The 27,296-nt window shown below is 43.5% G+C and overlaps 1 protein-coding gene across 6 annotated transcripts in view; it reads right to left on the reverse strand.

Moving 5' to 3' along the window:
• LOC126330748 (cytochrome b5-related protein-like) overlaps positions 1-27,296 on the reverse strand; it is an 81,089-nt gene that overhangs the window by 37,220 nt on the left and 16,573 nt on the right. For 4 of the 6 annotated variants that reach the window (XM_049996396.1, XM_049996394.1, XM_049996398.1 and 1 more), the window contains exon 2: positions 1,569-1,773. In XM_049996396.1, coding sequence (XP_049852353.1) covers positions 1,569-1,773 — 205 coding nt within the window. Of the gene's footprint in view, positions 1-1,568; positions 1,774-26,451; positions 26,545-27,296 lie in introns of those variants that run through there. The other 2 variants (XM_049996405.1, XM_049996399.1) reach the window with 1 other exon arrangement.

Raw genomic sequence — 27,296 nt, forward strand, 5'->3', positions numbered from 1 at the left:
AGAATAGGTCATTTTAGGGTTATCTCGTTCTCTCCTTGGCACCGTACTCGTGCGAACATCCATGATGCAGGTTGTGAAGAAAGAGGCGTGTGTCAGCCGATGATCTTGTTCGGCGAGTGAATCAAGCGAGCCAAGGAAACCGTCTACGAGGGGAAATTCAGAACAAGCGAAGAGGAATGATATCATGAGGCGTCCTTCTTCGTAACAGTGCTAGGCCGCCCACTGGAGCTGTAACAAACACGCTCATACAGTGTTTTCGATGGAAAATGTTTGATCACCCACCATAGAGCCCGGACTTGCCTTCCTCTGATTTTCATCTCCTTGCTTGCATGGACGGCGGGCTATGAGGACAGCATTTTGTCACAGATAACGAGCTGCAGATCAGCTAGAGAATTGGCGGAAACCACAGCCGACTGATTCTATGACGAAGGTATTGAAACTTAGTACAAAGCTACGACAAAAATGTCTAAGTCGGAGCGGCGGCTACGTAGACAAGTATCTGGAAGTGTGGTTTCCATTTCGCGACCGATCGGACCTTGAAAGAAAAATATCCCTCGTAAAATGACGTATCGTACGTTAACTCGTCTTCTCCATTTAAAAGAGAAAAACATTACCACGATCCAAGCCGAGTTTGTAGAAGTATACAACAACAATGCGTCATCATTTTACATCGTGGTTAGATGGCGCAAACCCTTCCAGCGTTGTCGAATAAGTGAGAACGACGAGAAAGATGTGGTAGAGCATCTCTGTGGAGGACCAGTGATCGTAAACGAAGCCGAGACTATGATGCTCAAAACTGATGTGTCACAATCCAGGAAATAGTGAAAAAAACTTAAAATCAAATACGGATCAGTTTTCAGTCTCCTGCACGATATTTTAGATGCGACTTAGGTCGCCACCCTGTGGGTTAAGTGACTGCTCTCGCCCATTTTAAAAATTCGTCAAACCGAGTCAGCAACAAATGTGTTACATATGTGTCAGGACAGTGACTGAACATTCTCTGTTAATTCTGTAGCTAGGTGATCGATGCTACTATTAGTGATTTTGCAAGGCCGGCAGCCATTATGCATTTACGGGTGCCTTATTTCCTTTTAATGCGTTGCTCGAACCTTAAATTACGTATCTGAGTAAATGGATAGCGTTCTGATTGCCAGGTAGTCGATCCGGCATTGGACATTAAATCGACAAGTTCTGTTGATACTCACCCGTGGCACCTTGTAATAGTTGCAACTTAGTGACTGATTCTCATAGTTACTTGTGCCTGCAGCGCCCTATAGTAGAAGAGACTCCCCGATAGTTGCACTACTCTTGGCGCGGCCATCTCGCGCGTTCACGTCATGTAATTTTGCGCGTTTCTCTATGTGCTGCCGACTGCGAGGGATCAATTCTCACCGACTCTACTACAGTCACGCGGGAAATAAAAACGGACTCGTGCGGCGAGTCTATTGTGTCGACAAGCTACTGCTGACGACATTGCACTGTGTGGTCGTATTTCATATGAAAATGAGACCCTACTAAATGAGTCACGAGTTAAGGTGTGTGCGGTTAGTGGAGGCTGTCGGGTATACCTTGGTGAGTGTGATCCAGTCCGCGCCACCAGGGTGGGATTTTTCCCAGCCGGACAGGTCGTAGAGGCGGTCGTGGACGCGCCACAGGCCCTCCGCACCATCATCCTCCCGCCGGCCCTGAAGCCACGTCCATCCCGTGTGGAGAGGCCTATCGCGGTGCGACGGGTACTTCCATAGGCCCGGCAGCGACGACACGGACTTTTCCCTGCGGACACAGAAACAGTTTCACGTATTCGACATTCACGGCTGCGTCTTTTGTTTTGGAATATGTTAATCCTCAGACTACAGAACGCTATAAGAGTGAACCAGAAAAAACCTCACATTATCAGGAATGGCGAAAAGCAGTCTTATGTGGCATTTCAAAAAATTAAATTTCTTACATAATTTTGTTAAATTGTGTAGGTCGCAAATACTATGGGCGTTCAATAAGTAATGCAACACTTTTTTCCTTGGTAAATTTCAGGTGGAAAAATGCGGGGTTTGTTGTGTGATATAGTGGAATATTCCCGCTTCAGCGACTGCAGTTCACGAAGTTCTCATGGGTGGCGACGCTATACTCAGCCTTCAAAACTGCGTCTGTAACGGAGGAGAGTTCCAAGCAGACAGCTGTCATTGAGTTTCTTTTGGCGAAAAACCAGAGCATGACACGTATTAATAGGGGCTTGCAAAACGTTTACGGAGACCTGATGATGAACAAAAGCACAGTGAGTCGTTGTGCGAGGTGTCTGTCATAATCGCAACAAGGACGCGTAAACTGTCCGATCTCTCGTGTGCCAGCCGGCTGCACACGCCTACGAACCCTGCATTGTTGGAACATGCCGACACTTTCATTCGAGGCGATCAACGGATCACAAACACCACACTGCACAACTGGTCGTCTCTGTTGGTAATGGCCGGCGAGGGTGGCCGAGCGGTTCTAGACGCTACAGTCTGGAACCGCGCGACCGCTACGGTCGCAGGTTCGAATCCAGCTTCGGGCATGGATGTGTGTGATGTCCTTAGGTTAGTTAGTTTTAAGTAGTTCTAAATTCTAGGGGACTGATGACCTCAGAAGTTAAGTCCCATAGTGCTCAGAGTCATTTGAACCATTTTTTGGTAGTGCTGTCTGATGTCCCCCCTTGGGGTGCAACGATGAACTCCGAAGTGTATTTTGCTACCCTCAGGAAACTGAAGAAACAACTTGAGCGTGTTCGTCGCCACAAAAATGCAAACGAAATTTTCTTTCGCCATGACACCTGTAGCCTCACACAAGACTGTGCACCCGAGAAGAGCTCACAAAAGTTCATTAGACTGTTCTTCCTTAACCACTTTACAGCCCGGATCTCTTACCTTCCGACTTCCATCCATTTGGCCGAATGAAGTATGCACTTCACAGAAAGCAGTCCTTGGATGACGAGGAGGTTATTGATGCAACAAGACGTCGGTACAGTGGTACCTTGTGGGCATACTGAGCCTTCCAATAAGGTAGAGTAAGGCCGTCGCACTGAGCGGAGATTATGTTGAAAAACAGAGTATTGCAGCCACAAGAATGGGGAATAATATGGGGTATTGAAATCGTGAATAAAACCAACTTGCTTTTGGAAAAAAGCGCGTTTCATTACATATTGAAGGACCCTCTTAACATACGATGTTAAAATTTGATAACTGCAAGGTCGAAACACATTAATATGGCGACTGCCTATGTTCGACCGAAACGTGCAATAACCACTCACAGATTACTTGTGACAGCACTAGCAATGGATGGCGCATAAAGCATGTGGAGAGGGGGGGGGGGGGGTGGTGGTAGGGGACGTGGATAACAGTGCAGTCTTTGTCGTAATGCGGAAACAGAGCAGTTTATCTGATGGCTTGATCGTTGGCTCTCGAGCCAAGGGTGAAAGCATTTGCGAAATGACTAAGTTTGTAAACTGTTCGCATGCCGCCGTGGTTAAACTATACCGTCGCAGGCAAAATGTTGCTATGCAAAACAGGCGCGGAGACAACTGCAGTGCTCCACGGGGCATAGACAACAGTGGTGAACGATGGCTACAGAGATGTGGATGGGCGAATAGATGTGCAGCTGTTGAGGAACCGACCGCCCAGATGGAGCAAAGGGCCACCAACAGTGTCTCCTCAAAGACCAATCTGCGAAGTTCGGTGGGTGTGGCCCTCTGCAGCAGGCGCCTGGTTCACGTACCCATGCTGACTGTTGCTCATCGGTGACGAAGGTTGGGATTTGCACGTCAGTATCCAACTGGACATCCACTGTCTGGCGACAGGTGGCCTTTTCAGATGAATCACGTTTTATGCTCCATATAACATATGGCCATTGACGGGTACGGATTATAACGTGTGAAAGCAACGAGTCCAGGCTGGAGAAGGGAGCGTTATAGTCTGGGGAATGTTTTCTGTGACATTCCCTGGGTGATCTCGTCATTTATGAAGGCACAATGGATCGACACAAGCATGCATCTATCCTTGCGGAGCATGTCCACCCCCACACGCAGTTTTTTTTTTCTTCCTCAGCACGATGCCACCCACCAACAGGGCAATACAACGTGTCACACAGCTCGCAGTATGCGTCGTGGCTCGAAGAGCACCAGGTTGAGTTTATCGTACTGCCCTGGCCACCAAAATCGCCAGATTTACACCCAACTGTGGGACCACCATGATCGGGATGTCTGCGCCACGGTTCCTCAACAGAGGAACCTAGCGCAGCTGGCCACAACACTGCAATCGGAATAGCGCCACATTCCTATCGATATCTTCCAGAATCTCTTTAACTCTGTTGCTGCACGCCTCTCAGCCGTTCGCGCTGCAAAAGGTGATTGATTATTCATGCTTTTGACAGGTTGTCGCGTTAATATTGTAAGTAGGCTGTTTAAGTTTTTTTATTGGTAACGCCACCGCCACGTAGCGCTCTGTATGAAAATCACTGGCTGTACCGTGCGCAGTCGGTGGCTGGTTGGCATTGTTGTAATACTCGCCATTGTAGTGTTGGGCAGCGGCAGCTGGATGCTAACAGCGCGTAGCGTTGCACAGTTGGAGGTGAGCCGCCAGCAGTGGTGGACTTGGGGAGAGAGATGGCGGAGTTTTGAAATTTGTAAGAATTGGTGTCATGAACTGATATATATATATATATATATATATATATATATATATATATATATATATATATAAAGGTAAATACATTGTTTGTTCTATATTAAAATCTTTCATTTGCTAACTGTGCCTATCAGTAGTTAGTGACTTCCGTAGTTTGAATCTTTTATTTAGCTGGCAGTAGTGGCGCTCGCTGTATTGCAGTAGCTTGAGTAACGAAGATTTTTGTGAGGTAAGTGATTTGTGAAACGTATAGGTTAATGTTAGTCAGGGCCATTCTTTCGTAGGGATTTTTGGAAGTCAGATTGCGTTGCGCTAAAAATATTGTGTGTCAGTTTAAGCACAGTCGTGTATATAATTGTTCTTAGGGGACGTTTCAATATGACTGAACAGTAATTTCTGCTGTTCATACAACCATCTTCAGATCAGTCATGTTAAAGTATTATGTCAGCGTATAGAATAACTTGTGAAAACCAAAGAGATAAACTGCAAGTAAATCATGCTGCTCAAACTTGAATGTAACCTATACAAAACCATAACAAGTGTTGTTTTTGTTTTGTTCTGACTAGTTATATTTTGTAACGACTAAGTATAAATATTTTATAGTTGATTGCATTTTCATTAGGCATGATTTAGGATCAGCCTTTTATTACGTTGGTACATCCAGCATTTTATTGACGTTGTTTCTTATATGAGCATCTACCACTTAGAGAGACAGTTCGGTCAACCCGTATTCTATACACAGATACAATACTTTACCGTGATTGATCTGAAGATGATTATCTGAACAACCGAAACAAGTTATCAAATTTTAATAAATATATTATTTGCCATCCAAATAATTTTTAAAAATTTCTAGTTTGTTTTATTTTTTCTTTTAATTTCATAGACTGTTAAGGAGTTTTTTCTGAGTACCTTGGTATAAGGCAAACGTAGTCTTCTGTGTCTCGTTAAAGTCTAATTGCAGTTCGTTTGATTTCTTACCCCCGTATACATTTCTATTGCTCTGAAAATATATGCACAACAGAGCAAACATCGACGGTGTTTTTTGGAAACAAACTCGTTTCACGCAATAACGGTATTTGTCGCTGACAACAGTAATGCCCATATTACTCTTAGTCCTCAAGCTTGCACTCAGTACCAGTTAGTTCTCTATCTCTCTCTCTCTCTCTCTCTCTCTCTCTCTCTCTTTCTCTTTTCTTTCTTTCTTTCTTTTTTCTAACAAGGGAAACTCTCCATCGCGAACCCCTCAGGTTTAATGGTAAGGAGATCCAGTGCACAGCTCTTCAAAAGTTGAACACAGATCAAGCACGAAAACAGGAAGAAGGTGTACGGGACAATTAAAAAAAGCAAAATTGAAACAGGAGAAGAAGTGGAATTATAGGGTAGCTCGAAACAGTAAGGCGTCGTGCTAAAGTAGTCATGGTGTTGGAGTGACACTGTTCGAGCCTCCCTGGTACCAATTTTTCTTTTTTTCAAATTTGTGTCTGTGTCGTGGTGTAAAGTCCGTTTGCAAAAGCGGGGAGTAAAGAAGAAACCTATAATGACAGTTGATTTTGCACAACTACTCTATAAGCAAACGAAAGGAATTGGCATTCGAATGGGAACCCAAACGTTTGATGACAAGGACACAGGTCAACTGAATCCTCCATTGGAAAAACACGTCTGGTATGTCATACACGGCATTAATGTCAGTATGTGTGTCGTATGATAGGAATCTCTTATCAACGCACGTAATTTGTACGCCTGGTAAGTGGGTGAGATACGCCTCCTAGCCCAAATTAGGTGTTCGAATGAATGTGAGTGTGATCACTCCCAAGTAAATGAGGAAAACACAATAGTTTGTCACATTAGGTGCAAAAAATGAACGCAACGGTTTCAAAGTCACACGGTTTCTCTGTGCTGTGTCAAAACATATGTTTTTAACCTTTTTAACTTGCATTCCGTTTTAAGAGTTTTGACTCTTGAATTCCTTTGTTGTATTGTGGTTCACACCCGTTTATCTATTGTTTTCGTTTCTTTGAGACGTCTATGCGGTATCTCGCCTGATCTCACTATTCATCACGTTTGCTTATTCTTGCGTATTCTAGCCACGTGATTCACATTCTATAACCAATGTATAGTGTGGTAACTGCTAAGACTACAGATAGAGAACAAACATTTCAATGACCAGCCGGACAATTCATAATGTTGTGAAAAAAAGAAAATAAAATTTATGGCACGAGGCAGTTTTGAACAGGGCTCGTTCACTTGACAGTAAAACACTGTGACCTCTTAACCACAACGCCATGGCTGATCACTTTCACTCACATTTGCACTTCTTAGCTTGGACCGTTCGTTGCTTCTATTTTGCTTTTTTTCACAGTTCAGTACAATTTCTTCCTGTTTTTATGCTCGATCTGTGGTCAGGTTTTTACGGACTTTCCACTCGGCCATCTTACCAGTAAATCTGAGGGGTGTGCGATGGAGAGTTTCCCTTGCAAGCAATGTCAGTTGTATGTCAACTGTGCTATACAGGCCAGCACGAGCCTTGTATTACATTGAGGAGTTAAGAGTTAGCTGCAGCAGGTGCTGATCGATGAAATGAACTTATCTAGAGTCATGCAATGGAGTCACTTGGACTTTTCTAGGTTACCAGTAACATGGGTATCGAAATATACTGAAGTATTCATATCCTTCGTCACATTTTGATTTATTTAAACTGATAACTGGTTTCGGTTTTACATCCATCATCATGTCTTAGAAAGGACTGAGGCGCATAGTTGTAACAGCAAATGGAGCCTGGTAGAGCTATACAGGATTTAACGAAACGGTATGAACAAACTAACAAGAAACATTCCTCAAACATAGACAAAGAAAATTTGTTACGTGGATATGATCTGAAAACGCTTTATTTCCATGTTAGGTCTCATTTTCTACTTCTCTTGACAATCACATTAATCGTGGGAAACACACAGAAACATAAAGTACCAGCGTTGCATGAAACATTTTATTATATGAAATGTTCCAAAACAGGCCCTACCCTCTTGCTTATATTATAAAACACTTTCCCAAATCAAATGTTCAAAATGCTCTCCGTTATACACTAAGGTAACATAGTCACGGGATAGCTCCTAATATCGCCTGTCGTACCTACTTTTTCCCGGCTTAGTGCAGCAATTCGACGTGGCTTGGACTTAACAAGTCGTTGGACGTCCCTTGCACAAATATTGAGCAATGTTACCTCTACAACCGTCAATAATTACGGAAATGTTGCCGGTGCAGGATTTTGTGCACGAATTGAACTCTCTATTATGTCCCGTAAATGTTCAATGGGATTCATATCTGGCGATCCGGGTGGCCAAATCATTTGTTCTAGTCACGAGAATGTTCTTCGAACCAGTCGCGAATAATTTTGGCCCGGTGACGTGGCGTATTGTCATCCATAAAAATTCCTTCATTGTTTGGGAAAATAAAGTCCATGAATGGCTGCTATGGTCTCCAAGCAGCCAAACATAACCAGGATACAGTCCATTCCAGATAAACGCAGCTCCCACCATTATGGAGCCACCGCCAGTTGACAACTTGTTGCCTTGTTGACAACTTGGGTCCGTGGCTTCGTGGGGCCTGTGCCACAATCTTACCAACTGAAATGGGGACTCGTCCGACCAGGCCGCCGCTTTCCAGTCGTCTAGGCTCCAAATGATATGATCACAAGCGCAGGAGAGGGGCTGCAGGTGATGTGCTTTAGCAAAGGCACTCAGGTCGGTCGTCTACTGCCATAGCCCACTAACGCCACATTTCGCTGCACTGTCCCGAAGGATACGTTTATCATATGTCCCACATTGAACCCTGTAGTTATTTCACGTAGTGTTACTTGTCTGTTAGCACTTACAGCTCTACGCTGCTGCTCTACGTCGTCAGTTGTAAGCCAGCGGCCATTGCGCTCTCCGTGGTGAGAGTAATGCTTGAAATTTGGTTTTCCCGTCACACTCTTGACATTGAGGATCTCGGAATATTGAATTCCTAACGATTTCCGAAATGATCTCTCCTTTGCGTCTATCTCCAACTACCATTCCACATTCAAAGTCTGTTAATTCCCGTCGTGCGGCCATAATCACGAATGAAATGAATGAGTGGGGTACAAACGACTTCTCCGCCAATGCACTGCCCTTTTGTTCCTTGTGTATGCGATACTACCGCCCTCTGTATGTGTGCATATCGCTATCCCATGACTTCTGTCACCGCAGTGTGCATGCATCAATTCGTCCGCATGAATCCTCAGGGGCTGATGTATCCCTGGAGAGCCACACCATCAACAAAGATTTTCTGTCATCGTTTGGGCCGGCATTATCGGTGACAGTTAGAGCCTCGTGTTCTTCCACCCAGGCACGACATAGTAACTTACCAGATTTTTCTAAAGAATACTCTACCTGTTCTGCTACAACATGTGCGTTTACTAGTGCGAGAAAACATGTACTCCATGCATGATAGAGCCCCTCTTCATTTCAGTGTTAAGGTTGGTAGACTTCCAAATAGCGCCTTCCGTAACAGACGGGTAGGTAAAGGTGAACCAATTTTTGACCTCCACGCTGTCCGGACCTAAACCCACAGTACTTTTGTTTGTGGGAGCATTAGAAAGCTCTTGTGTACAGAACCACAGTGCAGATGTACGAGTCTTCGTGCCCGTCTTGCAGAAGGCTGTGTAACAATACGCAGTTCTCCAAGAATACGTCAATGAATTAGGCATTCACTGTGACGCCATGTTGATACATGTATCATTGCTAACGAAGAGAACAATTCATTTAGGACAGCGTTTCATACTGTAACCTAGAGGGTAGGGCCTATTTTGAACGTTTATGTGACGCTGCTAAGTTCTATTTCTCTTTGTTTTCCACTAGAAAATTGATTATGCAGAGAAGAAGAACGTGGGCCCTAACGAGGGAATCAAACTATATTTTATTTGCTATGTATGAGCAATGTTTCCTGAATGTTTGGGTATACCTATTTGTCACACCCTGTATGATGATGATCGTATGGCATTAATGGCGAGAGCAACCCCCCCCTCCCCCTCTCCCCCTGCCACCACGTTGGGAAGTTCGACTGCCGAGTTGCAGGTCTTTGCTGCTGACATCACATTGGGTAACTTGCATGTCGATTATGATGAGGGCAACACAACACCAAGTCCCCGAGCGGAAAAAATCTCCGACCCGGAAGTGAATTGAACGTGGACCTGCTGCATGGCAATGAGATGCGATGAGTACTTATCTGTGGGTGTGGACTACATCTTTTTGATTCCACCCAACTGATCGTATTCCGAGATCAGCGGCGTAACAGTTGTACTTTTTAACTTTATCCCGTAGGTTAAATCCTTATAAACATGACCGAGGTAGTAAGGCAAAGGACTGATCGCTATTAGCATTGCAGTTATTTCGGTATCACGGTTGTCTGGACCGCGTTGCAGGCATCTCAAACGTGGTATCGTGACATTGTGAGACTTACAAGGCAAGCAAGGGATTGTTGCATTTCGTGAAACTGTCACTATTGAAATTACAACATGGAACCTCCTCACCACAAACCGGCAACGTCAATCATTGGCTGCAGAGAAATGAAAACTCTGCAAGTTAAGCACGACGGTCTGAGATGGTTCACCACGTCTTTATGGGTGGTGAAAGTGCTTGGTTGCGTTTATGTGTAATCTGTTGGCCAAAAGTGCTGCGATCTCCTGAAATTTGTCCATGAACTTATAGGCCTACGGAGATAATGAGCCGTAGCGTAGCTGGGGCATCTGTTGTTTACTGTCGAGCGCTAAGTTTCATAGCCTCCTCTTTCCTATTAAAATTATTTATAAACTTCACGATAATTTTAATAGGAAAGAGGAGGCTATGAAACTTAGCGATATATGGACAGTGGCTCTACAAAATTGCTAACAATTTTTATCTTTGACAAGGTGGTAATCGATAGTCAACCTTATCTTTGCTATGGATTATCACTGCTCATCACATGTCACCTGAACCACGCCCCTCTTTCTCACAATATATAAGTCGCTCTCAGACACCCGACCAGTCAGTCGGCAAGACTCAGCGGAGCAGCACCTCTGAGAAAGTCCAGCGCAGTCCTGGACGAAACGTAAGGAGCAGAAAAGTTCTTGAACCACGACCTCACATCCCGGAAAGTATATCAACAGCCATGTCACCCGGTCGTGAAAGCCTTCATTCTAAAATCATGCATTTACCTCGCTGCTACTGTTTCTTCCCTTCGAGAGGCTCTATAACCAACTCTTCAGCTTTCTGAGTTCCAAGCAAGTCTCGAAAATTCGTTAAATACTGTATTTAAGGCCTTTTAACAAATCAGCGCTGTGGCTACAGAATGTCACTTACGGACGTTCTCGCTGACTGAGTCTGTTATCGACTATGATCAACCACCTATTTCGTTCTGCCACCCGACAGAACGGCAAAACAAATCGCAAGTAATTTTCCTAATTAATGAATAGAAACGATTGTGTGGTGTCATGGGAAAGGCTCAACATACTGATCGTATGAAGGAATTTATATCGGAGGCACCTAATGTCTGGATCCTGGACAGAAATTGGACTCGAATTATTCGAAATAATATAGTCGACACGTAAAATTACTATTCAACAGTTTTTATAGTGTTTGAGGTAAATCGATGTTTATGATAGAACAGTATTACTTTTACAATCAGTCTGCTTCTATGATATTTCAAGCCAGACTCCTTTATTCTACATTACTAACCTTCTGTTTCTTCGCTTCTTTCAACGATATAGACGACAGAAAAGGAGAGCCAACACAAGAAATTTCTCTGCTTCGTCACCTGCAAAGATAACTACCTGGACAAACTGAAACGCTCAGAATCCTTCAGCCGACCGGTGTGGCTGAGCGGTTCTAGGCGCTCCCGACCGGGACACAGCTGCTGCTACGGTCGCAGGTTCGAATCCTGCCTCGGACATGGATGTGTGTGATGTCCTTCGGTTCGTTAGGTTCAAGTAGTTCTACGTCTAGAGGACTGGTGACCACAGATGTTAAGTCCCATAGTGTTTAGAGCCATTTGAACCGTTTTTGAATCCTTCACTATGGCAAAAGGATTCCCGCCACTGATGGGAATGATATGATGATACAGAGTCCTTACAGAGGCAAACATGAGTCTACTAGATTTATTGTTGGCGCAATTTACGTCTCTGTTATAGATTAGCTCCCAATATCGTATCTGCATTTAATACAGACATCATTGAGTGAAGCATGCTTTAGCTACGCAATAATGACATATAAGCAAAAACTGCGCCTCTTGAGTGCACTGAGAGACAAGCCAATTGAGCAACATACGCAATAATAACCATCTCCAAGCTACTAAAAGTAATTCACAAAACTTCATTCATCACCAAAGTTTTGATCAACCCTAAAATGATAACATACATTAAACAATTGTATATAACACATTATTTTTTCAGATACGTGAAACGTAGTTGACAAATTTCGATCATGTGTCCTTGTTTTATATTTAAATATGTGTAAAATTAGAAAACTGTGTCTCGCCCTATCATAAGTGAAGTTAAATGATAACGTCTTAAGTAGCGAACACTGATATAAATATTGTCTTAGCTAACGGAAGTAACTTTTGTAATAGTGTGTCATATATGGGAATTTTACAAAGGTTACTAATAAAGCATCGCTTGTCAGTCTGTTATGTATATTAAGGGTGTAATACGCTACGCTATGAATATCAACAAAAGCAAAACGAGGATAACGGAATGTAGTCGAATTAAGTCGGGTGATGCTGAGGGAATTAGATTAGGAAATGAGACGCTTAAAATAGTGAATGAGTTTTGCTATTTGAGGAGCAAAATAACTCATGATGGTCGAAGTAGAGAGGATATAAAATGTAGACTGGCAATGGCAAGGAAAGCATTTCTGAAGAAGAGAAATTTGTTAATATCAAGTATAGATTTAAGTGTCAGGAAGTCGTTTCTGAAAGTATTTGTATGGAGTGTAGCCATGTACGGATGCGAAACATGGACGATAAATAGTTTAGACAAGAAGAGAATAGAAGCTTTCGAAATGTGGTGCTACAGAAGAATGCTGAAGATTAGATGGGTAGATCACATAACTAATGAGGAGGTATTGAATAGAATTGGGGAGGAAAGAAATTTGTGGCACAACTTGACTAGAAGAAAGGTTCGCTTGGTAGGACATATTCTGAGGCATCAAGGGATCGCCAATTTAGTGTTGGAGGGAAGCCTTGAGGGTAAAAATCGTAGAGGGACACCAAGAGATGAATAACTAAACAGATTCAGAAGGATGTAGGTTGCAGTAGGTACTAAGAGATAAAGATGCTTTCACAGGATAGTGTAGCATGGAGAGGAGCATCAAACCAGTCTCAGGACTGAAGACCACAACAACAACAACGCTACTCAGAACGTCCTCAAGGTCTCTGGCGTCACTGTTCGCTACATTTCAGTGTCCGCATACAGTCGGTTACGTCACACACTCCACAACCAAGTTCGTCGCTAGGTCATTGTCCTCAGCTACTTCAAGGTATGCCACTCATTCTTACTGTTTACACACAGTCTGAGATCATATCGCCGCGCGTAGGGACCGAGGTGGTTAGAGGTGCCCTATCACGGATTGCGCGGCCCCTCCCGCCGGAGGTTCGAGTCCTCCCTCAGGCATGTGTGTGTGTGTGTGTGTGTGTGTGTGTGTGTGTGTGTGTGTGTGTGTGTGTGTGTTCTTAGCATAAGTTAGTTTAAGTAATATGTAAGTCTAGAGGCCGATGACCTCAGCAGTTAGGTCCCTTAGGAATTTACACACATTTGAACATTTGGTATCATAGCCTTGGATGTCGGCTACAGCGTTGTCTCGATACATTGTCAGTTCCTAGACGTCCTTGCTGTGTCACTACTCACGCGTAGGTTGAAGGAAATCTATTGAGACTCAAGTTGACCACCGTGGCACTCAAGAGTGACTACTTTAGTTTACAGTACTTGTTACTAAATGTTGCGCGCTGTGCCGTTGGTTTGTGTTCACAACACACTCACAGTTCTGCACATACTAGCACGCTTCCGTCAAACGCTGACATAGTTTCGTTCGTGCTATATAAAACAATGCTGATTTGGGCAAGCTTCCCCGCTTCTGTCAGATTGTGCTGAAGGCATGACATAACGCCTACCCTCAGTTGTACAGTGGTAAGCTCCGTAGGTTCAAATAGTTCCCTGGAGCACTCTGTGGAAAGGACTATATTCAGCACTTCCTAATAATAACCTGCAATAATTTCGAACAGCAAAAATAAATGACACTAATATCTACCCACTTCGAAAATCCTAAACTCGTACCTCGGTCACCTTTATTACGCCCATTAAAGGACCCACTTTATCTTGTTAAACTAGTACACGTCCATACATTACACGCTCCTTACAATTCCCGATTGCAGATAACGAATAAGACTATCATCAGGTATATGTCTGATTAACGCATTCGTCTGTTTCCTGGAGAGATGAGAAACGATCGTAACTTCGAACCAAAATGTAGGTTAACAAGTTTCTTATCATTCTGCTAACTCCATTCCTACATACAGTCTAAACCTCAGTAAAGTTAATGCCTGAATAGCACGAAGCATCAATCCCACATCAGCCTATAGACATAAACTTATCTCTAACCAAACACTTGAATGCGGGTAAACCTAAAACAAAAGGTATACCTAAATCTAACACAAGTACACACAACATTTGAGACATGTGTGACATGGGATACACACACATTGTATATATATGACTGATGATACAAGAACTCCACCGACCCAAACTCTCAGGTGTTGTTTCGAGATACCTTCTGAGAATTTTGGTACAAGAGACCCACGGACTCCAGCGGCTCGTTACAGAGCAACAACGTAGTAGTGATTTATTCGGTTTGTGTGAAAATGCCTTTAGAACAGTGAAGAAGCCTGTAATATGCAATATCCAAAACGTACACCACACAACACCGAGTAACGCAACAACCCGCAGAAGAAACGCTGTACTTTGATGGTGTTGCAGCCATAACGGAGACAGCTTAGCGTACCGTCGTTGTATCGCCCGTCGATTGCGTTCAGTGAAGCCACTCATGAGGTGCAAAATGGTTCAACTGGCTCTGAGCACTATGCGACTTAACATCTATGGTCATCAGTCACCTAGAACTTAGAACTACTTAAACCTAACTAACCTAAGGACAGCACAGAACACCCAGCCATCACGAGGCAGAGAAAATCCCTGACCCCGCCGGGAATCGAACCCGGGCGTGGGAAGCGAGAGCCCTACCGCACGGCCACGAGATGCGGGCCATGAGGTGCATTTCGGACAACTCTTCAGCACTAAATATAGTCACACAGCTGTGTATCACGGTAAACATACAACTAACACTGCGGGAAGCACAAACCTCAGAGCAGGACAGCGCTAAATGCAAGCTTGAAGCTGAAGAGTACTGATGTCGATAGCAGCTACCGTGAGCGAATGGAAATAAGACACACAGTGCATGCCGTCGACATCTGCACTGTTGTGCACTGTTTTCTGTGCAGCACAGGCACGAAGCTGACTGGGGCAAGAAACCAAACTATTTGCAGAAACTCGGCAACGAGTCGCCGGAGACCACGAGTCCCTCATACCAAAATGCTAAGCTATCCCTGAACAACCTCTGAAGGTTTGTCGCTGAAGCTCTGATTCACTCTGTATATACAGTCTGTTTCAAATTTTTTGCGACAAGCGTCTAGGGGTGATAAACCACGTCATGAGTTTCTCTGAGAGGTGAAAGATATTCTAGAGACCGTCAGCCTAACCCCATTCACGGGGATCAGGTGACTGGCTTACGCAGATCTCACAGTGTCTACGTCCTGCCGCCTGGCAAGGGCATAATCAGTTATAGAAGACGCCTAGCGTCGCCGAGAAGCTTCAGCGAACATTTTTTTGCCAGCAAAAGCTGTTCCCTGTGCCGTGGTGTATAATCTCCTGGACGTTTGACGCAAAGATTTTGAAACACATAGTATATTTTTGCAGGTACATTAAGTGATATATGTAGATACTGCATGCACAATGTATAGTAAAGAAGTAATAAATTAAAACACGAATTACAGACATTGGCTGCGAGTGGGCATTGATTTAAATCAATAGGGAAAGTTGAAACTTTGTGTCGGACCAAGTTTCGAACCCAGATCTCCTCCTTACTAGGCAGATGTGCGAACCACAGGGCCATCTGGACACAATGGTCATCGCATCTCTACGGTCTATCCTGTCCCGTCAGACCCAAACACTCAACTTATCCACACACTACTAATGTAGTGCCCCTTGTCCATTATCGTCATTAGTCGCGGCATTTCGCCGATTGCCGTAAGAGTTAGAGCCTGATGTGCATCTGCACGGAATAGATCATTGGCTATCATCACCTTATATATATATATGATGAATGGACATGTCCGAAAGAGCAGACACCACATATATGTGAATTAAAGCGTCTTACCTTTGCTGAAGTTTTGCTGCATGAACAGCGAAAATGTGGTAAACAATAAACTTTTTTCATTTCAATACTTTGGGGGGCGTGTCAGCGAGAGCAAGTTTCGTAAAAGTTTGAAATTATGTGCAAACTTCTTTGGACGTCGTTAAGTACACACATTCTCATATATGAGTGAATATAATCTGTGTAATTTCCGCGCCATGAGTTTGACTGCCTCCAGATATATACAGCAAGTATTGCTGAGTTATACCTTTAACATAAGATTATACGTCGTAATAAGTAGATTGTGACAGCATTTTCAGTTTAAAAATTCGGTCAATAACTACGCTAAATGCTGAAAACCGAATTTTTAATGCTCCTACGTTGCAACTGGTAGCGGGCTCCGGGACAGCGCGTTAATAAGACAGATGACTCTAATTGACTGAAACCAAGTGTCAAGCAATTTTGAGGAGTTGTTCTAGAGTATTGATCGTCCGATGACTGACAGTCACAATGTGCGAAAGGCAGGCCTAATATCGTGTATTGTCCCCGCGAACACGCAGAAGTGTCGCAACACGGCGTGGCTTAGACTCGACTAATGTCTAAACTAGTGCTGGAGGGAACTGACACCATGAATCCTGCAGGGTTGTCCATAAACCCGTAAGAGTATGATGGGGTGGAGATCTCTTCTGAACAGCATGTTGCAAGGCATCCCAGATATGCTCAATAATGTTCATGTCTGGGAAGTTTGGTAACCAGCGGAAGCGTTTAAACTCAGAAGTGTGTTACTGGAGCCACTCTGCAGCAATTCCGGACGTATGGGGTGTCGCATTGTCCTGCTGGAACTACCCAAGTCGGTCGGAATGCACAATGGACATTAATGGGTGCAAGTGATCAGACAGGATGCTGACGTACGTGTCATATCACTCCAACTACAAACGCCCCACACCATTACAGAGTCTCCACCAAGCTTGAACATACCCCTGCTGACATGTAGGGTCCATGGATTCATGCGGTTGTCTCCACACCCGTACACGTCCATCCGCTCGATACAATTTGAAATGAGACTCGTCCGACCACGCAACATGTTACCAGTTATCAACAGTCCAATGTCAGTGTTGACGGGCCTAGGCGAGGCGTAAAGCTTTGTATCGTGTAGTCATCAACTGTACACGAGTGGTCCTTCGCCTCCGAAAGCCCATGTAGATGATGTTTCGTTGAATGGTTCGCACGCTGATATTTGTTGGTGGCCCAGCATTGAAATCTGCAGCAGTTTGTGGGAGGGTTGTACATCCGTCACGTTGAACGATTCTCTTCAGTCGGCGGTGTTCCTATTCTGACAGGGTCTTTCTCCTGCCGCGGCGATGTAAGAGATTTGATGTTTTACCGGATCACGGTACACTCGTGAAATGGTTGTACTGGAAAATCCCCACTTCATCGCTACGTCGGAGATGCTTTGTCCTATCGTTCGTGCGCCGACTATAACACCACGTTCAAACTCACTTAAATATTGATAACCTTCCATTGTAGCAGCAGTAACCGATCTAAAAGCTGCGCCAGACACTTACTGTCATATACAGGCGTTGCCGACCGCAGCGCCGTATTCTGCCTGTTTACATATCTCTGTATTTGTATACTCATGCCTATACTAATTTCTTTGGCACTTCAGTGTAGAATGTTGACGCGTGTATTTTTGAGCTGAGATTTTACTTTTATGATATTCTAGGTTCATTACAAGGAACTAGCTGCGAGATTAACTGAAAATTTGTGAAAAAGAGCTTCCTACAATCAGTCAGAGCGGGGGAAAAAAGAGCGACATAGCGGCAAATATGGCAGCATGTAATTCAAACGATGACCTAAATGGAATTATGGAAATTATGAATGTGCTCCAACTTGAGATCGGATCAAGCTTCTAAAACAATTGCTCAAAAGCGGACGAAAAGCGTATCGAACGAGCAGAGTAGGGGATGACAGAAGCTGCCAAAGAGGCCGACAGGACTACCATGGCCATGAAGAAAATGGAGGAGGACCTCCTTCTGGGCCTGGAAGGACTGCTGTATGGTCCAGGTATCGCTGACTAGAGCTATGTGTAAGTTAACTGCAAAAAATGTAACCCAAAACTTTCAACGCGTTCTCGAAACCGTATTTTTAAAATTAGCCGGCAGCATAACTCTAAAACGGTACATATGAGTTTGATCGAGATCTGATGCCAGCATTCTAAATTGAATTATCGATCAGTGTGCGTAGCCGTTCTGCTGTACCTTCCAAAGTCGATTTTCGTTTTACGCTTTTGTTTCGATGTTTTGGCGAAGAAAATGGCTCTTGTCTCAACACGTTACATATCACGACTTAGCATTTTACAATTATCCGATTTATGCTAATTGAAAGTGTATTAAAAGACTTATACTAAATTATTTTGTTACATGTTCAGTAGGACGATTTCGGGAATTCCAGCCGACAACCAATGTTCCATCTTCAAGAGGTCCTTCCATCTGGTGCAGCGGTTATAGAGAGCATCCGATATGAACACAAAAAAGATTTCTTACAGGCAAAAGCATAAGGAATAAAACCATATCATAAGATTTAGAACTAGTTCTTATTTAACTTGAAAAAATGCAAAAATAATCTTTTTCCATGCGTTCAAAGAAGACTACCCCTTTAAGGCATGAAGAATAACTTCTATGATACTAGAGGAAGTCGTAGAGGGAAAAAAACTGCAGAGCAAGCTGAAGACTGGAATGCATCCAATAAATAATTGAGGACGTTATTATTACACTCTGAGACGAAGAAGTTGGCGCAGTAAAGGAAGTCGCAACTGGCAGCATCAAGCCCGTCAGAAGACTGAAAAAAAATCTAAATTTGATTACCAGTGATTTCCTATGTACTTATGCCATCACTATGTGCTTATACCATCTAGATATGGCCCTTTGTACGCCCCCAAAGACAGATAGTAGGCTCCCATAATTGCTGACGACGTGGCTACGTTGAGACACAAGCAGCGTGGGGTAGCCGAGCGGTCTCAGGCGCCTTGTCACGGTCCGCGCGGCTCCCCCCGTCGAAGGCTCGAGTCCTCCCTCGGGCATGGGTGAGTGTGTTGTTCTTAGCATAAGTTAGTTTAAGTTGCATTAAGTAGTGTGTAAGCTTCGGGACCGATGACCTAAGGAGTTTGGTTCCATAAGACCTTACCACAAATTTCCCAATTTTTGAGACACAAAATCGGAATGGTAGGTACGGTGATACATGTCGACCGGCGGTCGTCGGCTTGGACGTGCTTACAATTATTTGCAGTACTTGTGAAGGATTGTATAACGCAGCATAAAATAAAACATATGTATCAAAAGGAAATAGGCCTGCGAATTAGAAGTGTTCAAAAAATGGTTCAAATGGCTCTGAGCACTATGGGACTTAACTTCTGAGGTCATCAGACCCCTAGAACTTAGAACTACTTAAACCTAACTAACCTAAGGACATCACACACATTCATGCCCAAGACATGATTCGAACCTGCGACCGTAGCGGTCGCGCGGTTCCAGACAGTAGCGCCTAGAAGTGTTCAACTGCTTAATAAGATGAAGATATTGGTTTAATAAAATCATGAATAAACAAAATTTGTCATCAAAAATGGTTCATAGGGCTCTGAGCACTATGGGACTTAACAGCTATGGTCATCAGTCCCCTAGAACTTAGAACTACTTCAACTTAACTAGCCTAAGGACATCACACAACACCCAGTCATCACGAGGGAGAGAAAATCCCTGATCCCGCCGGGAATCGAACCCGGGAACAATTTCTCATCGATAAGATATATCTATTTACAACAACGAGTGTAATACCTAAATACAAGCTGCAAGATGAATTTCCACGAGCAGCATAAACTGCAAATCGAGAAGGCACAGCCACCGACTGAACATCAGTAACATGTCAGTGGAAAGCGATGCAGCAAGTATGAGTGTCACGATGGTCGGATATTATCCTCAGAGATCAGAGCAGTCACTCAGAGGAACAAAACATAAATAATTACATTATAACGCGCCGGTATTTGAAAGGTGCATGCACGATACCTGATAACGTGGTCCGTATCTGACATCTCTACAGCTCACACTATCGTAACTCACTCCAGAAATCCGTAGCAGAGAAGTGATTGTTGAGCAGATTGTAAAGATAGCGGAGTCAATTCGATTAGATATCAGAACGATGACAAAGGAAAAATTGAGAGTATGCACACTCTCGGTGATGCACACAACTTACAGTATATTATGGCATAACGTAAAATCGCATGGGATTGCGAAACAGTCTTATACTTGTCACGTAAAACCGTGAGCAACTGATAGAAATACTTCAGCAACGACAACATTAAAACGTATTACCAAATTCGAATGGTGGCCATTATGCTGGCACGATCATCGTAAGGACTTAGAAGAGAACAGTAAACAACATAGATATGAGTGCTATAGTAACACACAGTTCTCGATTTCCTTAGAGTACAAAGTATCCATGCAAAAGATATAGAAGCAAGTAAGGACGAGAACTAGTATTACCTTACATGCACTGTAAGACCTGTAAATGTAGAGAAGAAAGGCAGAGGCCATATGATACCTGTGAAAGCAATGTAAACTGAAACGAGACTTTACCAGATGATGATTTCACTATAAGAATTTAAAAGCCGTTACCTTGAACTCGAGAGATTATTTAAGTCGCATCGGTAAATTCGGTGGTAAGCACGCGACAACAAGTTCAAGAGAACTCCACAAGGGCGGATAATCCGCGGTACTGTTCCTAAATCTACATCTACATCTGCACTCTGCGAATTACTGTGCAGTGCGTGACTGGGGGCACTTTTTCATTGTTCCATATCTGAAGGTTAGGAATTATAGTACTTACAGAAGAATGGACAATCTGTAGAGCGCAGACTCAGGAGAGATCAGATTGGATTCTGGTGAAATGTAGGAATACATGAGATAATACTGACCCTGCGATGGATATCAGAAGATAAACTGATGAAAATCAAAACTACGTTTATAGAATTTGTAGATTTAGAGAAAAATTCTGACAATGTTGACTGGAATACATTCTTGGAAATTGTGGAGGTAACGGGTATAAAATACAGGGAGAGAATGGCTATCTACAGCTTGTACAGAAACTAGATTCCAGTTACAAGAGTCTAAGGACATGAAAAGGACGTAAGAGTTCAGAAGGGAATGGGACAGGATTGTAGGCTATCACAGATGTTATTCAGTCTATATACAGAGCAAGCAGTAAAGCGAGCCAAGAGAAATGTTGAATAGGAAAGAAAGTTCAGGGGCAATAAATAAAAGCTTTGATATTTGCTGATTACATTGTAAAGATTTTGAAAAGAAGTTGAACGGAGCGGATAGCGTCTTGGGAAAGCATATACAGAAGTAAAACAAGGATAATGCAATGCAGTAAATTAAATGAAGTGAGGCTGAAGGAAATAGTCTGGGGGATGAAATATGGTATTAAGGTCGAAATGCAGAGCATATAAAAAGCAGATATGCAAATAGCAAGAAAAACATAACTGAAAGAGAGTTACCTGCTGACATCAAAAATAAATTTAAATGTGAGGAAGTCATTCTTGAACGTTGATGTGTGGAGTATAGCCTTGAATGGAACTGAAACGTGGGCGATAAACAGTTCAGACAAGAAGAGCATACAATTTTTTGTAATCTACATCTACGCCGGCCGATGTGTCCGAGCAGTTCTAGGCGCTTCAGTCTGGAACAGCGCGACCGCTACGGTCGCAGGTTCGAATCCTGCCTCGGGCATGGATGTGTGTGATGTCCCTAGGTTAGTTAGGTTTATGTAGTTCTAAGTTCTATGGGACTGATGACCTCAGATGTTAAGTCCCATAGTGCTCAGAGCCATTCTACATCCACGTGATTACTCTGCTATTCACAATAAAGTTCCTGGCAGAGGATTCAAGGAACCACCTTCAAGCTGTCTCTCTACCGTTCCACTCTCGAACGGCGCGCGGAAAAAACTAGCACTTAAATTTTTCTGTGCAAGCCCTGATTTCTCTTATTTTATCGTGATGATCATTTCTCCCTATGTAGGTGGGTGGCAACACAATATTGTGCTACAGGGGAATGTTGACGAGATACCTACAATAGAATGCCATCTCCCATGCCAACCAGTATGGTCATGTGACATTCAACTCGCACTTATTTTTTGTTTGATGTACTGAAAGCCATGGATCCAGGCAAGCAAGAGAATGCAGCACTTCTCGATTTCCGAAGAGCATAAATGTAGCACTTACATCATGAGGCCTTCAATGAATCGTCAGTTCGATACTCTACGGTAGCTTAGGTTGAGACTAGAATAAGCATATCAAATGGATGTAAATTGGAATAGTTTTGCAGAGATGGAGAGATCTGTACAGAATAGGCTAACATGGACAATTGCTGCAAAACATCATTGATCAGAAACGATGATGGTACCCACTTTTAATTTAATGATACGTCCAAATAAAAATTGCGGAAGCCAAATGTGACTTGTGAGTGTGTTTGTTTATGTGCACACAAAGTAAAATCAATGGCTAGTTCGACATGTGCCGTGCAGCTTGCAGCTGTGTCGCTGCCGATCGCAGGTGGGGAGACCGACGGCCAGTGTGTGCTGGTCGCTTTCATTCCCTATTAGCTACACGTGACTCTCGGAGTTCACAGTCAATCTACAACAAAACCAAGGTAAAAGGGAAAATATTATTACTGTCATCTATCACAAAAAATGTGTCTTTTCGCAGGTTGTTCGTCACGGATTTTTGGCTACTCAATTTTAATATGACTCTGGTTCCCAGTCGTTAGATGCACTGCTACCCTCACACATACACTACTGACCATTAAAATTGCTACACCAAGAAGAAATGCAGATGATAAACGGGTATTCACTGGACAAATATATTATACTAGTACTGACATGTGTTTACATTTTCATGCAGTTTGGGTGCATAGATCCTGAGAAATCAGTACCCAGAACAACCATCTCTGGCCGTAATAACGGCCTTGATACGCTGGCCATTGAGTCAAATAGAGCTTGGATGGCGGGTACAGGTACAGCTGCCCATGCAGCTTCAACACGATACCACAGTTCATCAAGAGTAGTGACTGGCGTATAGTGACGAGCCAGTTGCTCGGTCCCCATTGAGCAGATATTTTCAGTTGGTGAGAGACCTGGAGAATGTGCTGGCCAGGGCAGCAGTCGAACATTTTCTGTATCCAGAAAGGCTCGTACAGGACTTGCAACATGCGGTCGTGCATTATCCTGCTCAAATGTTAAGTATCGCAGGGATCGATTGAAGGGTAGAGCCACGGGTGGTAATACATCTGAAATGTAACGTCCACTGTTGAAAGTGCCGTCAATGCGAACAAGAGGTGACCGAGACGTGTGACCAATGGCACTCCATACCATCACTCCGGGTGATACGCCAGTATGGCGATTACGAATATACGCTTCCAATGTGCGTTCACCGCGATGTCACCAAACACGCATGTGACCATCATGATGCTGTAAACAGAACCTGGATTCATCCGAAAAAAATGACGTTTTGCCATTCGTGCACCCATATTCGTCGTTGAGTACACCGTCGCAGGCGCTCCTGTCGGTGCTGCAGCGTCAGGGGTAACCGCAACCATGGTCTCCGAGCTGATAGTCCATGCTGCTGCAAACGTCGTCGAACTGTTCGTGCAGATGGTTGTTGTCTTGCAAACGTCGCCATCTGTTGACTCAGGGATCGAGACGAGTACGCACGATGCGTTACAGCCATGCGGATAAGATGCCTGTCATCTAGACTGCTAGTGATACGAGGCCGTTGGGATCCAGCACGGCGTTTCGTATTACCCTCCTGAGCCCACCGATTCAATATTCTGCTAACAGTCATTTGATCTCGACCAATACGAGCAGCAATGTCGCGATACGATAAACCGCAATCGCGATAGGCTACAATCCGACCTTTATCAAAGTCGGAAACGTGATGGTACGCAATTCTCCTCCTTACACGAGGTATCACAACAACGTTTCAGCAGGCAACGCCGGTCAACTGCTGTTTGTGTATGAGAAATCGGTTGGAAACTTTCCTCATGTCAGTACGTTGTAGGTGTCGCCACCGGCGCCAACCTTGTGTGGATGCTCTGAAAAGCTAATCATTTGCATATCACAGCATCTTTTTTCTGTCGGTTAAATTTCGCGTCTGTAGCACGTCATCTTCGTGGTGTAGCCATTTTAATGGCCAGTAGTGTACTTAGAACAGAAGCCGTCTATATAGACTCCTGTTCCGGTACGACATAGCAATTCGGGGGAAACTTGACAGCTGATGCTGTGTGCAATTGCGTCCAAAAAGTTCCGAGACTGATTTTATTCCTGGCATATAAGTAACGGCAGCCCAGTGACTACGGTGGCAGCTTGACCTAACATCTGTAAACAACAGATGGGCATTCCACAAGATAGTTGTGAGTAGACAGCGTTAAGCAGTGGACGTGCGAACGTAGTGCGTCAACGTTGTGCCACAAATCACAATGGAGCAACATCTCTAAATCGAGTGGACAAGGCGCTCTCCAAAAAGTTTTGCACAAGAGAAAAGTGCGTGAGAAGTTCGTTCCGCACATCGTGATTCGCTAGCAAAAACAACGATACGTGCACACCTGCTGCGACTTGACTGAAATGCAAAACGTAGAGAATTCTTTTCTAGAAAAAATTCATCACAGGTGACGAGGCTTAGTGTTATCAGTACGAAACTACCACAAAATGACGACGTGCAGAAATTCACGAGAAACGTCAACGCTTTGACCACAGAATCTGCGTTCAAGCCAGTGTGACGCGCGAGTTGAACAACATCCCAAAGAGAGACTTTTCTGTGAGTTACACGTAGTTGTATGAACGTTCTGTGTGTTTGAAGTTCATAGGCTCCTGTGCGTTTTACTGAAGTGGAGAGAGCCTATGTAGAATACCTGAAGCATTAAAACAACCATCTTAACGTTTCTCTGTTTTTCCTCAATACAGTCTCGAAACTCTTTGCATTGACAGGATGCAAAGATATTTTAAAAAATTAGAATTATGTGACAATTTAAGAAAAATAAAATAAAGAGTGGATCAGCACTGCAGTGTTGCAGTAGCCGGTATAACGTCATTCTTCCAAGACCACAAATTAGGTGAAACACAAACTGCTCGAGCATTTTAGAAGTGAACATGTGCACTTGAGCCCCAATGAGGAAAGGCCACAGCAAAAATCATATATATTCACGTCACACAAACAGCGAATACAATGGCTGAGATTGTACGTCTAACTCTGCCGATATGAGCTATTAACTGCCAAAGGAAGTGCATACTATGGCAGAAAAGCCAGTAACGAGAACTGAGATAGTGAAATCCACAGGGTTATGTTTTGAATACATTGCCGTTGAAAATAGTGAAGCACTAGTCATTGCGTAGTGGTGTAAGACGAAGTGCACTCAGTTCGCGTGTTGTTATCGAAAATAAAGTATCTACAAGGGTCTAAGTAACTGATCTGCAGTCTTCATGCAAATAAGGGCGGATGACATGAGAAAAAAAAGATTTTAGCTTTTTTTGTGGGAGATCGCTAACAGCTGGTATATATTTTAGCAAGTGCATGACACACAGCTACGTATTTCCTTATTAGAACCGCTTTCGGATATCTACCATCTTCACCTAAAAAAGAAAAGATAGTTACAGAATGCGTGCAGTGCCTGTACTAAATAATCAGAATCTACCAAAGACAGTGGGAGTAATAAAATCAGAGTTCTTCCCATTGTCCTTTCGCAAAAATGACACAACAAGCAGTAACGAGATCCAGGTGCAGAAAGAAAAGCTACTGCACCACTGACGATTCAAGTATGGTTATGAACACGGTACAGCGAACGCTATAAACATTGAAAATTCTACAAAATATGATTAATCCTTCGTACCTTAATGTAGGCGAAAATTGCGCCTTTTATTTACGATTAGCCCAATAATGATTAAAACTTTTGTCACATAAATAAAATTTATATGGAAGGTAGAGCTATGAATCTTCTGTTGGTGTCTATGGGCGCCAAGTAACGGCTTACAAAACCATCCACAGGGAACGCCTACGTTGAATCAGCGATAGAATTCATTAATAATACGAAACAAAACAAAAAATTATCCTATAATACTTGCTTCTCACCTGTCAGGTCAGTGTTTTAAATTACAGGGCACACTTACCAGCATAATGCTTTCTCTCATTACAGTCACTAGCTTAATTCGACCTAAAATACACACCAGTGGTTACTAAACACAAACTGCTCCACTATCAAGTGATGTTACTACAGTGGACGTATTCCTGAAATGATACTGGTAGTACTTACTTCATCTGGTCGCAGTTTATGTTCGCCAATAGAAAACAAATATCCTGCTGCGGCGCAGCCAAAGTTCACACTAAAACAACGCACCGACTGACCAGCTGTATCAACAAGATAAGGCGCCCTATCTAAGAACAGCTCTGAGACAGGCGGCTGAAAATTATAGCAGTTCAGTGCAGACAGCAGGCATCTCGTCTCTGCTTAGACTAACTAAGCCTGAGTCACATTCTGGCGCAGCTCCTGTAGCAGTCTGAAATAAACTGTCATCGACACACAGGATGAATCCGTGATGATGTTACGAACCTTTAGGGATGATGAAGAAACGTCAGTGTATCAGTTTGAGGTAATGGCCCCTGGTCCGCAAACGAATGAGTCGAAAGCTACATGCGAAAATCGTTCTGATACCTCTGACAGAGGACGTCTTCTAGTGCAAGCTCTTTGCTTTCTATATTGTATTAGAACGTAGTACGGACCAAAACAAAAAAAAGTCCAGTAACCATGCCTCGAAAGTGCATAAATTAAGAGCTATGAGTACTTGATCATCTTCGCTACTATGAAACACATCTTTTCTACTGAACTAGTGCTGCTAGCTCTGAACAACTGCTTATAGCTCTTAGGGTATACATTGTAGAGCCCTGGTTTACAACAGTTTTTCTTGTTTTGATCCACACTACCTCCTGCCAAAATATGGAGAGCAACAAGCCTGCAGTAATAGAAGTCCACCGCCAAGGAGATAAAAACGATTTTCGCTTATAACTTTATATTCGGTCGTCGCCAGACCAGGGATCCTTACCTCAGATTGCTACATTTACCCTTCTCCCCATCACTGGAAGTTCGTAACATCATTACGG

The sequence above is a fragment of the Schistocerca gregaria genome, chromosome 2 (assembly GCF_023897955.1).
Source record: "Schistocerca gregaria isolate iqSchGreg1 chromosome 2, iqSchGreg1.2, whole genome shotgun sequence".
Taxonomy (NCBI): domain Eukaryota; kingdom Metazoa; phylum Arthropoda; class Insecta; order Orthoptera; family Acrididae; genus Schistocerca; species Schistocerca gregaria.